The sequence below is a fragment of the Hoplias malabaricus genome, chromosome 5 (assembly GCF_029633855.1).
Source record: "Hoplias malabaricus isolate fHopMal1 chromosome 5, fHopMal1.hap1, whole genome shotgun sequence".
Taxonomy (NCBI): Eukaryota; Metazoa; Chordata; class Actinopteri; order Characiformes; family Erythrinidae; genus Hoplias; species Hoplias malabaricus.
The window spans coordinates 6,348,842-6,367,326 of NC_089804.1; the positions used below are offsets into that span (position 1 = coordinate 6,348,842).

The 18,485-nt window shown below is 42.1% G+C and overlaps 1 protein-coding gene across 1 annotated transcript in view; it reads right to left on the bottom strand.

Moving 5' to 3' along the window:
- LOC136696725 (inactive dipeptidyl peptidase 10) overlaps positions 1-18,485 on the bottom strand; it is a 75,227-nt gene that overhangs the window by 44,085 nt on the left and 12,657 nt on the right. Inside the window, exons 2-5 of the mRNA XM_066671368.1 lie at positions 6,986-7,100; positions 5,684-5,779; positions 3,995-4,089; positions 2,211-2,282 (exon numbers count right to left, since the gene is read on the bottom strand). Coding sequence (XP_066527465.1) covers positions 2,211-2,282; positions 3,995-4,089; positions 5,684-5,779; positions 6,986-7,100 — 378 coding nt within the window. The remainder of the gene's footprint in view (positions 1-2,210; positions 2,283-3,994; positions 4,090-5,683; positions 5,780-6,985; positions 7,101-18,485) is intronic.

An 18,485-nucleotide genomic window follows, 5' to 3' on the forward strand; every position in this document is an offset into this window, starting at 1 on the left:
GATTTTAAATACTTTAGCTACATAATGTGCACAACATTAGGAAAATTTAAAAGTTTTCCTGAAGTATGCTTTTTACTGAAAAAAATATGCGTAAAAATGCAGATTTTACTGAAATTACCCAATGCTGTTGATGACCGAATTATATTATCTACATCTAACACAGCTTACTTGTATTATATGTACAGACCGTTACGACGTGGCTGCTTGCATTTTCCTCTAAATGTGTTGTCTCTTAAAGGCTAACCACCAGCTCTATGAAAGTGTCAAACAAATAAATACAGTGGAGTTTGAGTTCCTAACTTGTGTTTATTGATAGTCAGAAAACATGTTATTTCTTACTAATTGAAGGAATAACGTTTAAAAGACCGTTGGTCCCCCCCTCGCCTGTTTTAGTTGGTGTTAGTTAACGTTAGCTTGACTCGCTAAGCTCGGTGGCTCAGATTATACTCGGCTACGTAGCTGCATTACGGAGGTTTATAGTGTCGGATGAATTCGAGTTCGACTTCGATCACATTTACAAGAATAACGGTACCTCTACATTTGAGTTTAGCTTATTGCTAAGCTATTGTCATGAATAATGTTGGTTATTTAGCTAGATACTGTCATAACGGTCAGTCATAACGGTGTTTTACCGCGGCGTTGTTCAGCTGTTGTCCACCAGTGACGTCACGGTTGCGTTCAAGAATTTCCGTAGCGAACTTGAATGTACACTACAGCTTTAAGAAAACACTTTACAAAGTGTAGAAACATTTTAAACACATCTCATTGACAAAAAGAAAGGTCTTATGAAGAGTACCCAGTGAACAATGAACGTCCCTGGACGTTCAAAATAGGTCTAAAAGTAGTCTGTCCGTCAAGGACATATTTTAAACGTCAATGGACGTCCAAAATCCATCTTAATAAGTTAGTTAAGTGGTGACCAATCGATAACGTCAGTGGACGTCCAAAACGCGTTTTATACAAGTAATTTATTTCGGGACCAATTAATAACGTCAATGGACGTCCAAAATACGTCTAATAGCCGTCTTTTCAATGTCTGTGTTTGGACGTCTTTTCGACTTTCATTTTCAACCTTAAGAGAACGTTGATTAGACGGCAGTCATTATGTTACTTCAACATTGAATCAACGGCTAAATGTTTACTGGGTACTTTACTGAAATGTTCTTCAGGGAACCAAACTCTGGCCCCTCTCCAGCACTGCTCCAAAAAAAACCTTTTTAGACACGTTTATTTTTAAGAGGGTAGTAGAATAAAGATGAGAAAAAGGCAATATTTGTGTGTGGGCCCTTTAATAAAACAGTGTTTTTCTGAGGGCTTATTCCTCGTCTAATTCTGTTTCCCTTCCTTTTTCTATTACTAGCATTAGCAACCCAGCGCTAGCCCTCTCCTTTGGGAAGAGAGAAAACAATTTATTACAGAAACAGTTATTTACACAAGCGTAGGGTCAGCTGGGGGATGATCAGCTTCACGTCCTGCTGCGGCTGCACAGACAAATACCCTACACGTTGTTTATTTCAGGCCTCGTCTCTGGATTCGCTTAATACTCCTTTAACTAAAGCCCCCTGCTAGCCTGGGCTCAGGCTCGTTCCTCATTATGATTCAGAGCCCAACTGCCACAGTGATTTCATTACCGCTGCTCCAACTTTACCACCCCATTCCCCTCAGCCCATCATTCCCAGCCCCCACACTCATTCTCTCTCTCTCTCTCTCTCTCTCTTTCTCTCTCTCTCTCTCTCTCTCTCTCTCCTGCCCTTTTTCAGTAGTCACTGTCTGTTCCCTTTCTCTTGCTTTACCTCTCTTTCTCAATCTCCACAATCTCTTTTCCCTCTCTCTCCAGATCTCATCTTCGGTACCTCCTTCCCCATTTCTCTGCTTGTCTCATCTCCATTCTTTCTCGCCTGTACTTCACTACTGCTGAGTGTGAATATTCAATTCCTCGCACGCTTCCCATCGACAAACAGCAGGTTTTAATGCCGAACAGACTGCAGCACTATCAGACCCCGTGTGTGGAGTTGTCTCCTGTCGCCTCTCTGCTTCACCCCCTTTTGCTCCAGTATTAGGTTGAGGGCATGTTGTAGCTGTAGCCTATTTAAATGACCTTAATCTAGATTGTTCGTTGTTTATCCACAGTCATATTAATATCTGCTTTTTTACTGCTGTGTTTTAGCAAAGTGCAATGACACAGAGACACCAAACTGTGCAGTACTCACAGGGCGAAGGTTGTAGGCCATGAGAATAAACCTTTTATCAGCCGACACCTGGAACTTCATGGACTTCAGATCCTGAGATGGAAACATTAGCAGACGTTATCTAAAAATATATTAAAACGGAGCATAGATAGAGGAATGTTAGAATTGATTACATTGGACTTTTAAGACACCAGTAAATAATGACTCAAAATAAAAGTCTTAAGTAGTTAACAGCCTGGATGTCTGCATAAATAAAATTAAGTTCCCCTCATCAGTCGGCACTTAATAGACTTATAATGTAAAAAGTGAAAATGGCTCCACCCAGACAGAGCTTGAAAGGATCCTGCTCTATGTGTTAGTGTGTGTTGTGCTGGTGCGAGTGGATCAGACACAGCAGTTGCTGCTAGATTTTTTATAACCCTCGGTGTCACTGCTGGTCAGAAACATCCAGCCGACAGCGTCCTGTGTCACTGATGAAGGACTAGAGGACGAGCGACACACACTGTGCAGCGACAGATGAGCTACTGTCTCTGACTCTACATCTACAAGGTGGACCAACGAGGGAGGAGTGTCTCACAGAGTGGACAGAGAGTGGACACAGGGTTTAAAAACTCCAGCAGCACTGCTGTGTCTGATCCACTCTACACCAGCACCACACACACTAACACACCACCACCACGTCAGTGTCACTGCAGCGCTGAGGATGTCTACATATCTAAAAAGATGGGGTACTGAGTGCAGAATGATGGGGAAATACATTTTTAAAATTATTATCATTATTATTGCACAAGGGAAAAAAACTGAAAGGCAGATTCAAATGCCTTCTCAATACGGTTTACTCCCCCCTGCCCTAACGCAGCCTGACATGCGTCAGAGGGAGCGGAATCAGGCCGAGCCCTAAATTAGAAGCCATGTTTGTGTGGAATAATAGGCAGAGAGATGCGAGGTAAACCGTAAGGGTCTGAGCGGAATGATCTCAGCCGCTTTGAGGAGGGGCTCGACCCACATAAGTCTCTCAGTGTCACCCAGCCGTCACGTTCAAAGTGATGCTCCTGCTAAAGCAGTCTCTTTGAAGCTGTGTTAGGGGCGCAAACAGCGAGCCAAATAGAGCGAGGAAAAGAAAGAAAAAGAGATTAAACTGTCAGAGACTTTAAACGCCATTCTTCTCCCTTTTTCCTTTGGTTGTTTTTGAGTGGGGTTGGGTGAGGGTAGGGGGTGGGGCATCTTTGGAGCGTAACCAGCGCTCTGTATTCCCCTTTCATCCGGCCACCTCTCTGTTGGCTCCGGCTGCAGCTGCATGGAAATATGAGGGAATCAATGTGGCTGTACATCTTGATCCCTTCACGTCCCTCAGGGGGACGTAATTCACTAGAGTGCTGGTGTCCAGAAGCGGTGGTTAAACAGCTGCGGAAGTGAAAGCCTCTGTTTTTGTTTGTGTGGTGGTATATCGTCGCTGTCCAAAGAACTGTCTGCATCTTCAAAAGAGTAACTTTACAGGAGAAGGAAAAAGCCTTCTTATGTAGAAAAGATAATCCAAGTCATTTTTAGAGCATTACTTTTGGTCCATTCATGAAGAAAACGTCACACCGTGTGAAGGACAGCGGCAGTGCTCCAATGATGTAGTAAACTAAACATCCACAGACATGTAGGTATATGTTTTGATTATTGTTTTGGACAGCACTGACATATGAGCCTGTTTACACCTTGCACTGAATTCCGAATGGGATACAATCCCCAAAAACCAATGTTAATGATGTAAACAGGCTCTGTATGTGTGTGTGTGTGTGTGTGTGTGAGTGACTCACCATAGTGCTGTTGTCCAGGAGAGTAGTGGTCAGGTTGGTGTTAAAGTTGTGGATAAGAACGTGGCCTTCCCGAGTGCACAACACCACCTCATTCTCTGCAAGACACAGCATTCAAGCACAGGTCAAAAAGCAATCCTTCTGCCGCAGCTGTGGCCAGTTCCATTTCACCTGAAAACAGCTGCACTGAGAAACGGCTATTTACGAAATAGGACTGTTTTCTCCCTTCTAATTCCATCTCCTCGGTTCAGTAATTGTGGAGGGACAAAAATTGATTTTTTTTTCTATTGAAATAAACAGAGAGCATGACCTTTCCAGCGTCATTAGATTACAGACTATACCTTGGCTTTAAAGGAACAATACGAAAGATTTGGTGTGTTGGCTCCTGGGCTCCCCCTACAGTTGCAGTTGCTGACTGTTACAGCTCAGTGGAGCATCACAATGATTTTGAAGCTGTTGTTTTAAGATGAAAATACTACATAGTTTTTGTTTTAAATGAGAAAAAATAATGATGTGAATATTCGGAGTGTTTAGTTTGTAAAAAAAAAACGTTAGTTCGTTAATATTCCAGCATTTTCTGCGAGTTTCTGCTGAACAATGACTGCTTTGGATAATAATAATAAAATAACTATTGATCAAATATTTACAGCCTTAAAATAGACATTAAACGGGTCTTAGGATAAGACTGATATTAACGTCTTTGTCAATTGTCTTGGACACAATGGGGCAGCATTATGTCCACTAGCTTTACACCTGCTGTTTCCATGTGTCTTTAATAAGACTCCAGTGAGCACTTGTGTGTGTGTGTGTGTGTGTGTGTTTTATATAGCTATGAGGACCAGACGCTCACGTGTTTTAGTACTGTGAGGACGTTTTTGTGGTCCACAACTTTTGTTAAATACAAAAACTGGTACTTTATTGTGAAAAACAGAGAGAATTAAATGGATTACTTTTGGTTACTGAGTGTTAATTAGTTGCAGTAATTATTCCATGGAGGTCCTTACAAATATAGCAGAACCAATGTGTATGTGTGTGTGATAAAAGACATTTTGCATATAATTATGTCCTTGTGCCACATTACACATTGCTAATCCACATTATAAACAAACAAACGAACAAATTAAAAGACAATAAAAGAGGTTACTTTGGGGCAGCTGTAATCTAAGGGTTAGAGAAGAGGGCTTGGGACTCTGGACGGTTGCAGGTTCGATCTCAGCGCCTGGCGGGAACATCAGGGACTTTGTACTGTAAAAGCTAAATGCATGCTAACATTCGGTTTCCGCCGGAATTACACAATTCATTAAACAGACGTTAACTGTCCACTAACTGCTATTAATTCTTCATGCTGCAAATTCCCATTTGTAAAAGAAAGGATTACACAGACTTGCAGCTTAAAACACACACAAAAAAAAGCTTTAAAGAACTGATCAAAGCATTCAACTAAAATATGGTTTGCACTTGATGAAGGCATTTAAAAACTGCCAATATTTCATGTACAACACGTGGAAACTGCATTTAGACAAAATTCCTTTCTTGCAATCATCCAAATTACAAAAAAAACTAAATCTAAAAGCCATGCCATAAGCCAATAAAGCCAATGTGTAACTCAAAAACAGAAATCCCACTAAATTCAAGCATTTCAGAGAAGACAAGCAAATCTAAACGGTCTCCAACAGACAACAGAGCCTTCACCGTTTAGCCAGGTGGCGCAGGGGTCATGAACTTTGAAATCCTCGCTTTCCAGGTCCTCCACAGTGAGGCGTGAATGCAGAAGGAGATGAGATTCATCTGCAGAACAAGAAAGAGAGCAGAGAGTCAGCGCCAACAACAAAATTCTTCTTAAAAGAACACTTGGTAAGATTTGGTGTTTTTGCTCCTGGGCTCCCCTTAAAGTTGCAGTTCCCTCTAAATCCCTTTTCACAGCACAGTCATGAAACCAAAGGGAGGGGCGTGGTTTCTCTTCATTAGTTAAGAGCAGGGCAAGGACAACACTGAATGAAACAGCAGAAATAAACGTAGGGCTCTAGGATTGTGTTTTAGGGGACAGCATTGGTGTTGCACCGGGTTTTGTGTTAAATAATGCAGAAGGCCACGGCAGAAGATAACGCTAAAGACATGCTATATTCTAACACAGGCTGTTTTGTCCTCAGTGGACGATGTGACACCACATTTGTTAGAGAATAGATTTCCATTGTTTGGGATTCTAGCTAACATCAGCTGGAGTAACCTGATAATGTGAGCAATAAAGCCACAGCAGAGCCACACTATCTCAGCCTTTTTAGTCACATCTTTTACTACGGGTTCTCAGCAGGGGCCTCATTGGTTCACCTTATAGATGTACGAGGTAGGAGTGTCTAACAGAGTGGACAGTGAGTGGACACAGTGTTTAAAAACTCCAGCAGCCGCTGCTGTGTCTGATCCACTCGCCCTAGAGCAACACACACTAACACGCCACCACCACGTCAGTGTTCACTGCAGCGCTAAGAATAATTAAACATTAAACTGTAAAGAAGTGAGTGTAGTGAGGAATGTTCCGTGGTGCTGTGTAGTCCAGAGCCACAGCTCGTGCTGAGATGTTCTTAAGCTCCCATGTCCAAAAACAAAGCTTTTAAAATGCTTTTGCGTGGATGAGACAAATGGGTCTGACTAGCTTTGTTGTTCATTTAAAATTTTCGGCATCTTTGTGCATTCGCTCGTGTGAATGAATGGCTTATATATCTGCTTTATGCTGACAAACCTCACACACACACACTCTCTCCCTCCATAATCTCATCCCTCTCCGTCTTCCACCTCCTCTCTAGCTTTCCTTTTAAAGCCTTCTGTTTCCGGCCTCTTCTTTTCCTCCCTTGTTCAGTCACCCTGCTTACCCCCTCCTCCCCTACTTGTTTTAAATTATTCTCCCACACAGTTATCCTTATCCTGTTTTCTCTCCTTAATCCTATTTTCTTGTTTCTGTTTTTGCTTTAGCTCAACCCCCTTTCATGTGTCTCTTACCGGGAGTCAGGAGTACAATTGAAAGTGAGACCAGAGACAGGACCCCCAGGATGACAACCATGGCAATGCCAATGCCCTTCCAGTTTCGTGGAGGCCCACCGATGCTCCCCAGGTCCTGAGGGAAAAAAATGAGCATTGTGAATTAACACTCAGTTTGTATTCACCAATCAATTTTTATTATTTTTGAACAAAATCTATAAAAAGGACAATATCTTTGCAAAACATGCTAATGACACGAAAGCTAAGAGGCAGAAAGCCTGTAGCTGAGAAGGTGTGAACACGCTAGTGCAGTTTTTTAGCTTTTCTTAATATTAAGAGGTTTATTTAGTAACAAATACAACAGGTTCTAGGAGCTGTACTTCTCTTTTTAAAGATTTTATACCTTTAATTAGTGTAACAGTAAAGTGACAGTTCAGTGGCGAACACAGTATGGATCTCATGGTTCAGTATGATTTTAAAACAGCAGGGGAAAGCAATAAATAAATAAATAAATAAATAAATAACATAATTTATTAATAGACAGAGAGAGAGAGAGAGTCATGGGGGGAAAACCTCATGACAAATCTTTTATATAACTAAGCAAAACTGGAAAAAAAATCCTCATTTTATTTATTATATATTTATAGATGTTTTTAACCCTCATTAGCTTGAGATTAACTTAAAGTCCTAAAACTGAAGGGCAGGAGTTATTTGCCTTTTTCTAGATCCCATTTGTGTCCACTTTTCCTCAACACTCTTTTTTAATCAACAATAAATACGTCTTTCTCTTTTAGCTCTTCAGTTTGAACACATTAATACAGTTCAGTAATATTTACGTGTTTAAACCGTGTCCGTGTCGTGCAGTAACGAGGCTGCCCCTTTATTATTTTATCAAACAACGCAGTGGATTATGGGTAATCTGCTATCTGCTAGTGTACATGGGTTGTACACTAATTTTTGCGGTGCATTGTGGGATTGTTTGAGTGCAATGAAAATTGTCCACTATGTTTTACATACACTACTAGGCTAAAAAAAAAATGGCGGAACCCGAAAATAGTGATGTAGTGTATGTAGTGAGTAGGGCACAGTTTCGGGCACAGCGCCGGGCCGCTCTTTAGAAATCTCGCGGGCGCCGAGCGAAGGACGAGCGGTTGCTGGAGCGGGAAATCTTGAGCGAGCTCAGAAAGAGTCTGAAAGTGATCTGAACAGCTCTGTTGTACCGCTAGAAACGTATGCAGCTTTGAAGTATCGACCATTTAACAACAATTAATAGAGTTGAGATGTTAAAACCCTAATAATTATCCAGTAATTTCACCACATTTGGCCAAAACGTACTCCCATAATTCACTTATTTAACGGTTTACTCATTTAATAGCGGTTTTATGTAGCGATGTAAACAGTGTCACTACTGTTGAGTTCAAAAAGTAGATTGCCCTTTATTTATGCTGAAAGATGTATTAAATAAGTCTCTCATACACACACACTGAGAGACTGAGCTCCTGTTTCATCTACTAACGTGCTTTCTCCCTCCATGTTTGCGCCATAGATGAACTGTAGTGTTATTTTTCTCTGTGTCAAAAGCTAGCTCTTCCTGAAAATATTACTACACTGAGATTTTATAATGAAGTGAAAATAAGCAGTTTCCTTTTGCCAGTTTGCCATGGATCACACTGCACTTTTATCTCCCCCACAAAATATAAGTACTAGAGTTTTAAATTATTGTTGTGATTAATTTTTGAATACTAATAATATAAATATAATCCCATTGTTTTGATCTTCATTGATTCATTTATTTTACATTTACATATCCATTATTAAAAACTTCAGTCTTAAGAAGGAACAATGCTCAACAAATCGCAGCAAATTGTGCCATTGATTAATACATTTTTTAATCAATTTAAAGTTTCCAATTTACTATAATTCAATGATGCACGTCATTTCTTGATGTTTTCTACAAGACATTTGTTGGTGATCAGGGATTAATCAGACCTCTGTGCAAAAACTATGTGCGCAGACATACAGTACTGCTCAGATAGTTGAAGTGAGCATACAGTACGCACCCTTAAAAAATAAGTAAAACCACAGCCCTTAGACGACTCTTTGACTCAGGAGAACATAATGTAATTTTGAAAGAGGGGAAATGATCTATAGGCCCTTTACACACACCCTTAGGGGCGAATCGCAATCTTTGGTGTTCAATCAATGCGTCTGCATTACATGTTACACAACAGAATTGCAATGAACCCTGCTGTGACACCCTTATCATACAGATAATTAAAACTCAATTTCTGTCTCTCTCATACAACACACACTCTCTCACACGTATAGACTACCATGGAAATACACACACATATACACACACACACACATATGGACAGAACATATTCTCACACACACATGCACACACCCTCCTCCACAGCAGAGGGTGAGCACATTAGTGCTGCTTCATTTCCACAGCCTCACAGCAGGGATTTTGTGGAAGACGAGTGTATCATTGTAGCGAGCCTCTGGGGGAATAAGGAGCGGTCACACTCTGACAGAAATCTGTGTAATTTAGAATGATTCTTAGCAAAAGCAGCAAAGAATCAAGTTTGCCATTGAAAAATGAGAAGTTAATTGGGCTCCATATTTCTACAATGGCATCGTGTCCCCCAACTGACGCCCCATTTCACCTGTATCATCTCTAATGAGGCATTTTCGGTCTCTTTCGATGTATGTGTGCGTGTTTCTGAAGGGAGAACGTATTCTGTACGTTTTGGAGGCAGAAACCCCTTTGCAGTGGCCTGCTTTAAAGTGTTTCTTCTGGTGAGAAATCCTCAGCATCTCTGTTGGGAAATCCACACTTAAAACAATAGCCCAACAACATTCAGCACAATCATTCAAGGCATGTTTGGTGCCAGAAGTTAGCTTCTTTAAGAGATGTTAAGCTAACGTTGGCCTATAATGTGGTGTGTAGTACATACGTGTAATATTGGCTATAGCCACCAAATAGCATTGAGCACAGTGAGCACAGTGATTCCATAAATCATTACTCTTCCCTGAAACCACATTTTAATAAACTGATGTACCACTCTCTCCATTGTGTTTTTCATTCAGACTGAAAATGCTAAGGCTAAGGCTAAGGCTGATGGCCCTCACCTAGAATTGACAAGTTTGAAATAGAAATAAGGAACGCTTGGTTTGGGGGATGGGGAGTGGTGTTGGGGGAGTAATGATGTCCAAGGTATGAACCAGAAAAAAAGCATGTGGTAGGTTTGTTGTCAATCACATTTTATTAAACCAATCGCCACCAAGAGTTACCTGTCTATAATTTTCCACCACGGCTAATCTTCTTACCCACCCAACTCCAGACATCTAATAAACGTTGTTTTTTAGGCTAAGCCTGCTTGGCCCGTCATGGCCCATTTGGGCTATATTTTGAGCAGAAGCTCTTATCCAGAGCAGCTTATTATGGTCAAGAAAAGCAGCTTCAGGATTCTTGCCTTTATTTCCCACTGGAATAGTGAAAGGTCTCCCATGTTCAGTAGCATTGCATGTGTTATTGTATGAGGTATTCTATTTTGTTAACACTGAGTAAAAGGCGACGCGATGGCGCAGCAGGTAATGACGCATTCACACAGCTCCAGGGGCCTGGAGGTTGTGGGTTCGATTCCCACTGTGAGGAGTGTGGTGTGTTCTCCCTGTGTCTGCGTGGGTTTCCTCCGGGTGACTGTCTGTGAGGAGTGTGGTGTGTTCTCCCTGTGTCCACATGGGTTTCCTCCGGGTGACTGTCTGTGAGGAGTGTGGTGTGTTCTCCCTGTGTCTGCGTGGGTTTCCTCCGGGTGACTGTCTGTGAGGAGTGTGGTGTGTTCTCCCTTTGTCTGCGTGGGTTTCCTCCGGGTGCTTCGGTTTCCTCCCATAGTCCAAAAACACATGTTGGTAGGTGGATTGGCGACTCAAAAGTGTGAGTGAATGTGTGTGTGTGTGTGTGTGTGTCTGTGTTGCCCTGTGAAGGACTGGCGCCCCCTCCAGGGTGTATTGATGATTCCAGGTAGGCTCTGGACCCACCAGGATAAGGGTTACAGATAATGAATGAATGAACACTGAGTAAGATTTGGCATTTAGTGTGATTTAGCTTTATGGCACTGTCCTGAAATTAAAGGGAAGGGAGTGGGTGGTTTTCTACCCACCTCTAAATTTTACATAGTGCAGTTTCTGCAGTGCTGATTCAGGAGTAGCAACAACAATGGGCCTGTTCTTCCTATTACAGATAAAGTGAAGCATCACAATGATTTTGAATTTGTAATTTTAATGTAAATTGTAATGTCTAATTATGGCCCTCCAAATATTTTAATATTTTATATACATTATAAATATTCAGCACATAGCAACTGTCTTGAAACATAGTTTCTGTGCTTATTTAGCTTTATTTCATTGACTAAAATTGTGGTGAAGCAAAATAATGTAAATTTGACTTTTTGTTGTTGTTGAACTATTACTTCTAAAGCCAAAGGAAAAGTGAGAGCACCAAGACATGCCCTTTGACAGTGCAATAACTCAAGACAGGCAGCACAGTATCAATCACAAACAAGCACCAACAGCTATTTCAAGGCTGGTGTAAAATGATGGGCTGTGGAGACAGGAGTGGGGTGGGGACGGGTAGGATGTGCGCATGCATCACAGACTGTCCTCATAAACTTTTGCTTTCATTACTGCAGTACTTCCAGAGCTTGTATGCACACAGAGGCCAATTTGAGCATCTGTACTCATCTCTCCTCAAGGTTGATGAAAAAAGTAAGTGATGAAGTGAAGTGGAGAGATCATAGGGTGAAAACTGCACAGTCAAGAACTTTTTCACTGCTTCCAGTCTTTAAAGCCTTAAAGGCACCATAGATGATTCTGGAGAACTACTGTTCTCAGAGCAAAACAAACTCCCCCTCTAGTGTTTATTCAAAAGCGCTGCATCTTTTAAGGTGGAATGGAATGTTTGAGTAGGAAACAGACTGTAGTTTGTTTGTGTTTGTGGTTGAAGTTGAACTTGTCTAAGTCTTTATTCACTGTTTGAATTACCACAGAAACTCATCTGTAACTCGAGCTGTTTAATTTCGTAACACTTTGGGTCTACGTTTACTTTCATGCAGTTAGAGCTCTCCTGAATTTAGAGTCAGTTCTTCCTTATGTAACCGTCACAGCGTAAATAAGTCAATGAGCGCGTTTGCATGCACCAAATAATCTGATAACTGCACAAAATCAAATTTTGTGAGTAGTTTGATCAATGCTTTATATGCACTTGGGAAATCAGAGTTCATAGGAGTCTGGCAATAATCTGATTTCTGCTTTGCACCAGGCAGTAATATCACAGAAAGAGGTGACATAAACTTCCTGCTGTGGCTTTTTATAAACATGGACCCACTTCACCTGCAGACATGGAGCTTATTTTCTTGTGATTCTAACATTACACAGTGCTGCTCCTCTCAGTGATTTCTCTACGCTGCTGCTGAGACTGAGACAAGCCTTTTTGAAACGAGTGTCTGAGATGCGGGATGCGTGTTCGTGGTGAGGACTTGGGCGAGAGAGTGGTACCTAATGAATTGTCAGATACACAGTGATGAGAGATCTTAAGAACATGTGTGGGAGATGGCTCTACGGTGACATACGCGTGAACACACAGACTGGGAAATCCAAAAGAAATGGGGCTATGTGTACACATACACTGAGAAATCAGAATACTTAAATCCTCTTACACATCTCTAAATTAGATTTCTAGCTCTTACGCTGATCTCAGAAATCTGAGTATGCTTTTAACATGAGCACTTGAATAAACTGTAGAAATCTGGATTTTTAAAGAGAACTCCTATGACCGTGGGGGAAACTCTGCTTTCTGGTTTGTTTACACTCAGAGGTTTCATGTCTTTTAAGGGGGAAAATGACAGTTGCTTGTATGTGGCTGATGTTTAACTGTTTGAATTACTACAGAAACTCATTTGAAACTCGAGCTGTTTCATTTTTTAGCACTTTCTGTGTTTTTTTTTCATGCAAGTTGCTCTGGAATTTGGAGACTGTTCCATTCATTCATTCATTATCTGTAACCCTCATCCAGTTCAGGGTCGCGGTGGGTCCAGAGCCTACCTGGAATCATTGGGAACAAGGCAGGAAAACACCCGGGAGGGGGCGCCAGTCCTTCACAGGGCAACACACACACACACACACACACACACACACACACACATTAACTCACACCTACAGACACTTATGAGTCGCCAATCCACCTATCAACATGTGTTTTTGGACTGTGGGAGGAAATCGGAGCACCCGGAGGAAACCCACACAGACACAGGGAGAACACACCACACTCCTCACAGACAGTCACCCGGAGGAAACCCACGCAGACACAGAGAGAACACACCACACTCCTCACAGACAGTCACCCGGAGGAAACCCACGCAGACACAGGGAGAACACACCACACTCCTCACAGACAGTCACCCGGAGGAAAGCCACACAGACACAGGGAGAACACACCACACTCCTCACAGACAGCCACCCGGAGGAAACCCACGCAGACACAGGGAGAACACACCACACTCCTCACAGACAGTCACCCGGAGGAAACCCACGCAGACACAGGGAGAACACACCACACTCCTCACAGACAGTCACCCGGAGGAAACCCACGCAGACACAGAGAGAACACACCACACTCCTCACAGACAGTCACCCGGAGGAAACCCACGCAGACACAGGGAGAACACACCACACTCCTCACAGACAGTCACCCGGAGGAAACCCACGCAGACACAGGGAGAACACACCACACTCCTCACAGACAGTCACCCGGAGGAAACCCACGCAGACACAGGGAGAACACACCACACTCCTCACAGACAGTCACCCGGAGGAAACCCACGCAGACACAGGGAGAACACACCACACTTCTCACAGACAGTCACCCGGAGGAAACCCACGCAGACACAGGGAGAACACACCACACTCCTCACAGACAGTCACCCGGAGGAAACCCACGCAGACACAGGGAGAACACACCACACTCCTAAAAATAAGTCAGTATTACCCACCCATTTACAAACACTGGAGCTTTGTAAACACATTAGACTGGTTTTGAGCACGCAAAGAGACCGGAGAGCAGCAAATGATGGGGAAACATCCTCAGAATTTTATATAAAGACTTTTTTGATTAAAGTGTTGAATGCCATCTTTAAGTGCCTGCAAACACACTCAGTGCTACTCACCTATGGAGCAGGAAAAGAACAACATCCACACCTCTTTTCATGCTTTCAACATTTTTTCATTGACCTAATACCTCTATATGCAGTTTCTCAGACGTGCCTCAGCAGGCAATAGAGGGAGGGATCTCCTGAGCTAGTTCGGACCCTTAGTTTATTTCCTATTTACTGAGCCAGGGCTGCATACAAACACTGAACCTTTTTCCAGTGCACAGCCTCTGAATTTAATCAAAAGTGTATTGGATTAAAATGGTGAACATTGCCTTTAAGTAAATGGAACAGTGGACCAAAAAGGACAGCAGTAGTCCGACAGAGTGTGATCACACTCCAATGTTCAGTCCCAACACTGCCTGTCTGAAGGCCTCACACAGCCTCAAAGATACTGTGCAGCAGTTGGTTGTCATGAGCTGATGTTTTATGGCGTGTATGCTGTTGCAGAAGATAATAGGCCTGCGCTACTTTTCAAAGCTGTGTCAGAAGTTTTACTGTGAAACATTTTTGAGCTGAGTTCCAAACTCAGGAATCATCAATCTGATTGGCTGGGTGCCCTTTAAATGCAAGTTGTTATTTGGAAACAAAGCTTGTACACAGTAGGATCACTGGATTAGGAACACACACCTTGTATCTGCACTCGTTGTCCACTCTCTCAGCTCCACTGACCACCCAGGAGCACTTTGCTGTTCTACAATTACAGACTGTAGTCCATCTGTTCCTCCGCATACTTTCTTATCCCCATTTCACCCTGCTCTCCAATGGTCGGGACCCCTCACAGAGGAGGTGTGATGTGGTGGTGGATCATTCTCGGCGCTGCAGTGACACTGACGTGGTGGTGGTGTGTTAGTGTGTGTTGTGCTGGTGTAGAGTGGATCAGACACAGCAGTGCTGCTGGAGTTTTTAAACCCCTCAGTGTCTGGACTGAGAACAGTCCACCGACCAAAAACATCCAGCCGACAGCGTCCTGTGTCACTGATGAAGGACTAGAGGACGAGTGACACACACTGTGCAGCGACAGATGAGCTACTGTCTCTGACTCTACATCTACAAGGTGGACCAACGAGGGAGGAGTGTCTCACAGAGCGGTCTCAGATCAGATAATTTTTCATAAAGAGTTTCAGAGTCACTGTACTGTTAAAGAATAAATCATTGCAAGACAAATATAGCAGATCTAATCTCTGAAAAGCCGTTGTGTCAGGAGGCACAAGAAAGGAGGGCCTAGTGTCATAGTTCATGAGTTTTGAATCCCAGCAAAGCAGCAACCAAAGAAGCTGGTAATTAATGTTGCATCATTGAAGGTACCAATAAAAGCATGGATCGTTAACTCATATCATCGGCCAACCAATATATGGATGGTGTTCTAGTGTGAGCTGAGGGTTACATCCAGCCCCATCTCATCTGCGTGTTCCCCTCCAGCTTCGAGAGAAGGACTGTATCATAGGCTTGTGTGACTCTTTCAGATCTTATTACCAGAGATAAGGAGGATATAGCTGTGGCTGCAGCCGCAGCTCAATTAATGTAATTTGTACAGTTCGCTGAGTACACAGCAGACAGTGTTTTCATTTCACAGTCGTCTCCCTAATTACAACCAGAAAGCTGAATCTTCCTTCTAATGGAGGCACAGCAGAGTTGCTTCCATCAGTCCCCTAAGCTCCAGAATTAGTCTGCGCTCACAATTAAGAGCGCGTGATTTTTCGTGATGTGGCAGAGGTGGGGAGGAGTGCTGGGAAAAAACCCAGAAACAGGGACGAGGGAGTTTCATTAAATATTTTAAATTATACACAAGCTGATGAAAGAGAATTGTTTATTTTCACTGGTTTTATTTTATTTATTTATTTATTTTTAAAGCAATGACTGGAATTTAAGAACAAAATCAAATGACTCCATTTTAAACACAGACGTCTGCTTTGGTAGGCATCCATTTTAAACCCTAAATATCATGACACATACTGTAATTTCAAGTCATAAGATATTATTATTCTGCCACGTCACCCACTATTAACCTACTGAGCCCTATCCAGTCAAATATTAGAGTGCTCTCCTAATGTAACAGCATTTACATTTACAACCACAGGCAATTAAAGTTCTCTGGTCCATGCTGAAAGTGTCATTCACAGGCATGGGCTCACTTCTGCAGTGCAGAGGCTGGGGGAACGTGTGGGCGACCAACTCATCAAAGAGGATCCCAAAAAGGAGGAGAAAATACATGGCTGCGGTAGAGACACAGGCTCCACAGAATATTACACAGAATAAAAGAAATTTGGCGCACCATGCCTAAGGGTATATCGATCCACTGAGCAGTGAGGGCAAACCCAGGGGGAAATAATTAATGGGAGGATTGGGGCACTGGATTGAATGTGATATAATATGGACGTCCCCAGAGAATGGCTTCTCTGCACAAGTGATTAGAGCTGGGCAATATACTTGTGTTTGTGTTGTTGTCACGCAACAACAGTGCAATTTTTATAAGATTACTGTAAAACAAAAACAATCCAAATACAATTTTGGGGACCTCTCCTTTCTGTCTGGTTAATATGTACAGTAATGTGTGTGTGTTATTTAGATACATCATAAAGTTTGCATTAGCATTAGCATTAGCTAGTTGACATTAGCAGGCTTAGCAATGGCTAATGCATGGGCTGGGGGTGTTTTCAGGTGATTCTTGGAGTGTTTACAGTAATCCCTCGCTACTTCGTGGTTCATCTTTTGCGGATTCTCTACTTCGCGGGTTTTTTTTATTACTATTTACATGTATTAGACTGGGCCTGTAGGTGACAAAATATATCATTTACACATATTTCTTACGTACAGTACATGTGTTGTTCATGTCCACATCAGAGTGAAATTTACTGACGCTAAATCACAGCTTAGGAATGACCCTATTAAAGAAACTGGTAGGATATCACATGTAGTTCCAGCTAAAAATCATTATAGAACGACTGTTTAATGCAAAGGGGTGGGTTGTTAACAGCAACAGGGAGGGTTTTAAAAGTCCAAATACTCATTAAATACATAAAAAATATATATCTTTCCTCTACTTCGCGGAAATTCGTTTTTCGCAGGTGGTCTTAGAACGCAACCCCCGGCGAAAAACGAGGGATCACTGTACTTTTATTTTTGTCCACTGCCCTCACTCTTGACAGAGCACCAGAAACATAGTTTAATACATAGAGTCAGAAAAGAGTCATGGTTAATCCACTGTTTACAGCGGGTTCAGATCATAGTGACACATAATACACGAGTTTAAATGATGCCAAGTTCTGTTTTTTTTAAACTCAGTTTTCTGTAGAATGCTTTTGCAATCAATTAAAAAGAGATTTAACTCTGAATCAATGGACAAGACTGTGCTTTACTGTTCTGTTTTCAAATCAGAAATCAGACACCAGGTCTTTTCCCATTCTCCATTACAACATGAAAATTGGACAATGGTCCGTTACCTGTTTTTCTTTTTTTTTTTTAAATCAAAATTCATATCACGAGTCATTTCCATTTTCCTGTTTCAAAATGAAAAGGGGATGGACGAAAGCTGAACTGTAAATGGACCCCCTACACCCCTCTGTTTGAAGTCTGCTTTGCAAAGTCTTGTTTAGAAAATCTGAAATACGAGCTTTTATTTCTGAAATACATGCTGCGTTGCTGGTCTTTTGCTGTTGCTGCCTGTCTGTGTACGGACCCCTGCTTGTGCTGATGATGAGTTTTTGTTTGCCCCAAACAGAGCTTCTCTGAGCACAGAAACTGCTCAGAATCTTACAATAAAAGAGATCCCAATCAATGCTGGGTCCTGTACATGCAAACATATCGCATATAAAACATGCTTTGAATCGACAAAACTGATTTGCAATGACACTGGACCTTGCTGCGGTAAATGTTTGATTTCCATTGTATTTTTTACCTCGTGGTTTTCTTATAGAGAGGTTTTTTGTTTAAACAGCTACATTTCCCAATACCACAGATACCACTGTGGTTTTGTGGCGGGAGGCGAGTAGCCATGTTAACAGCAGATGCAGTGATGGGTAAAGTTTGGAAATACTGAGATAATGTTATGACAGTAAAAACCTGACTCAGTGCCCAGCCTCTATCCTACTCCTCGCAGAAGACACAAGCCATAACAATGCACTGCTGAAATAAGACCAATTCCATAAACATACTTTCATTAGCGGCTGCTGCAGCATCAACCACAAGTGGCTGACACAATAAAAAGGGCCCACAATACAATTATTCAATTTGCTCCCACTGCAGCAGGACTACTTTGTGCAGGTTCTATTGGGTTGTGAACAATTCATAAATTAGACTCGGGGGAGCTC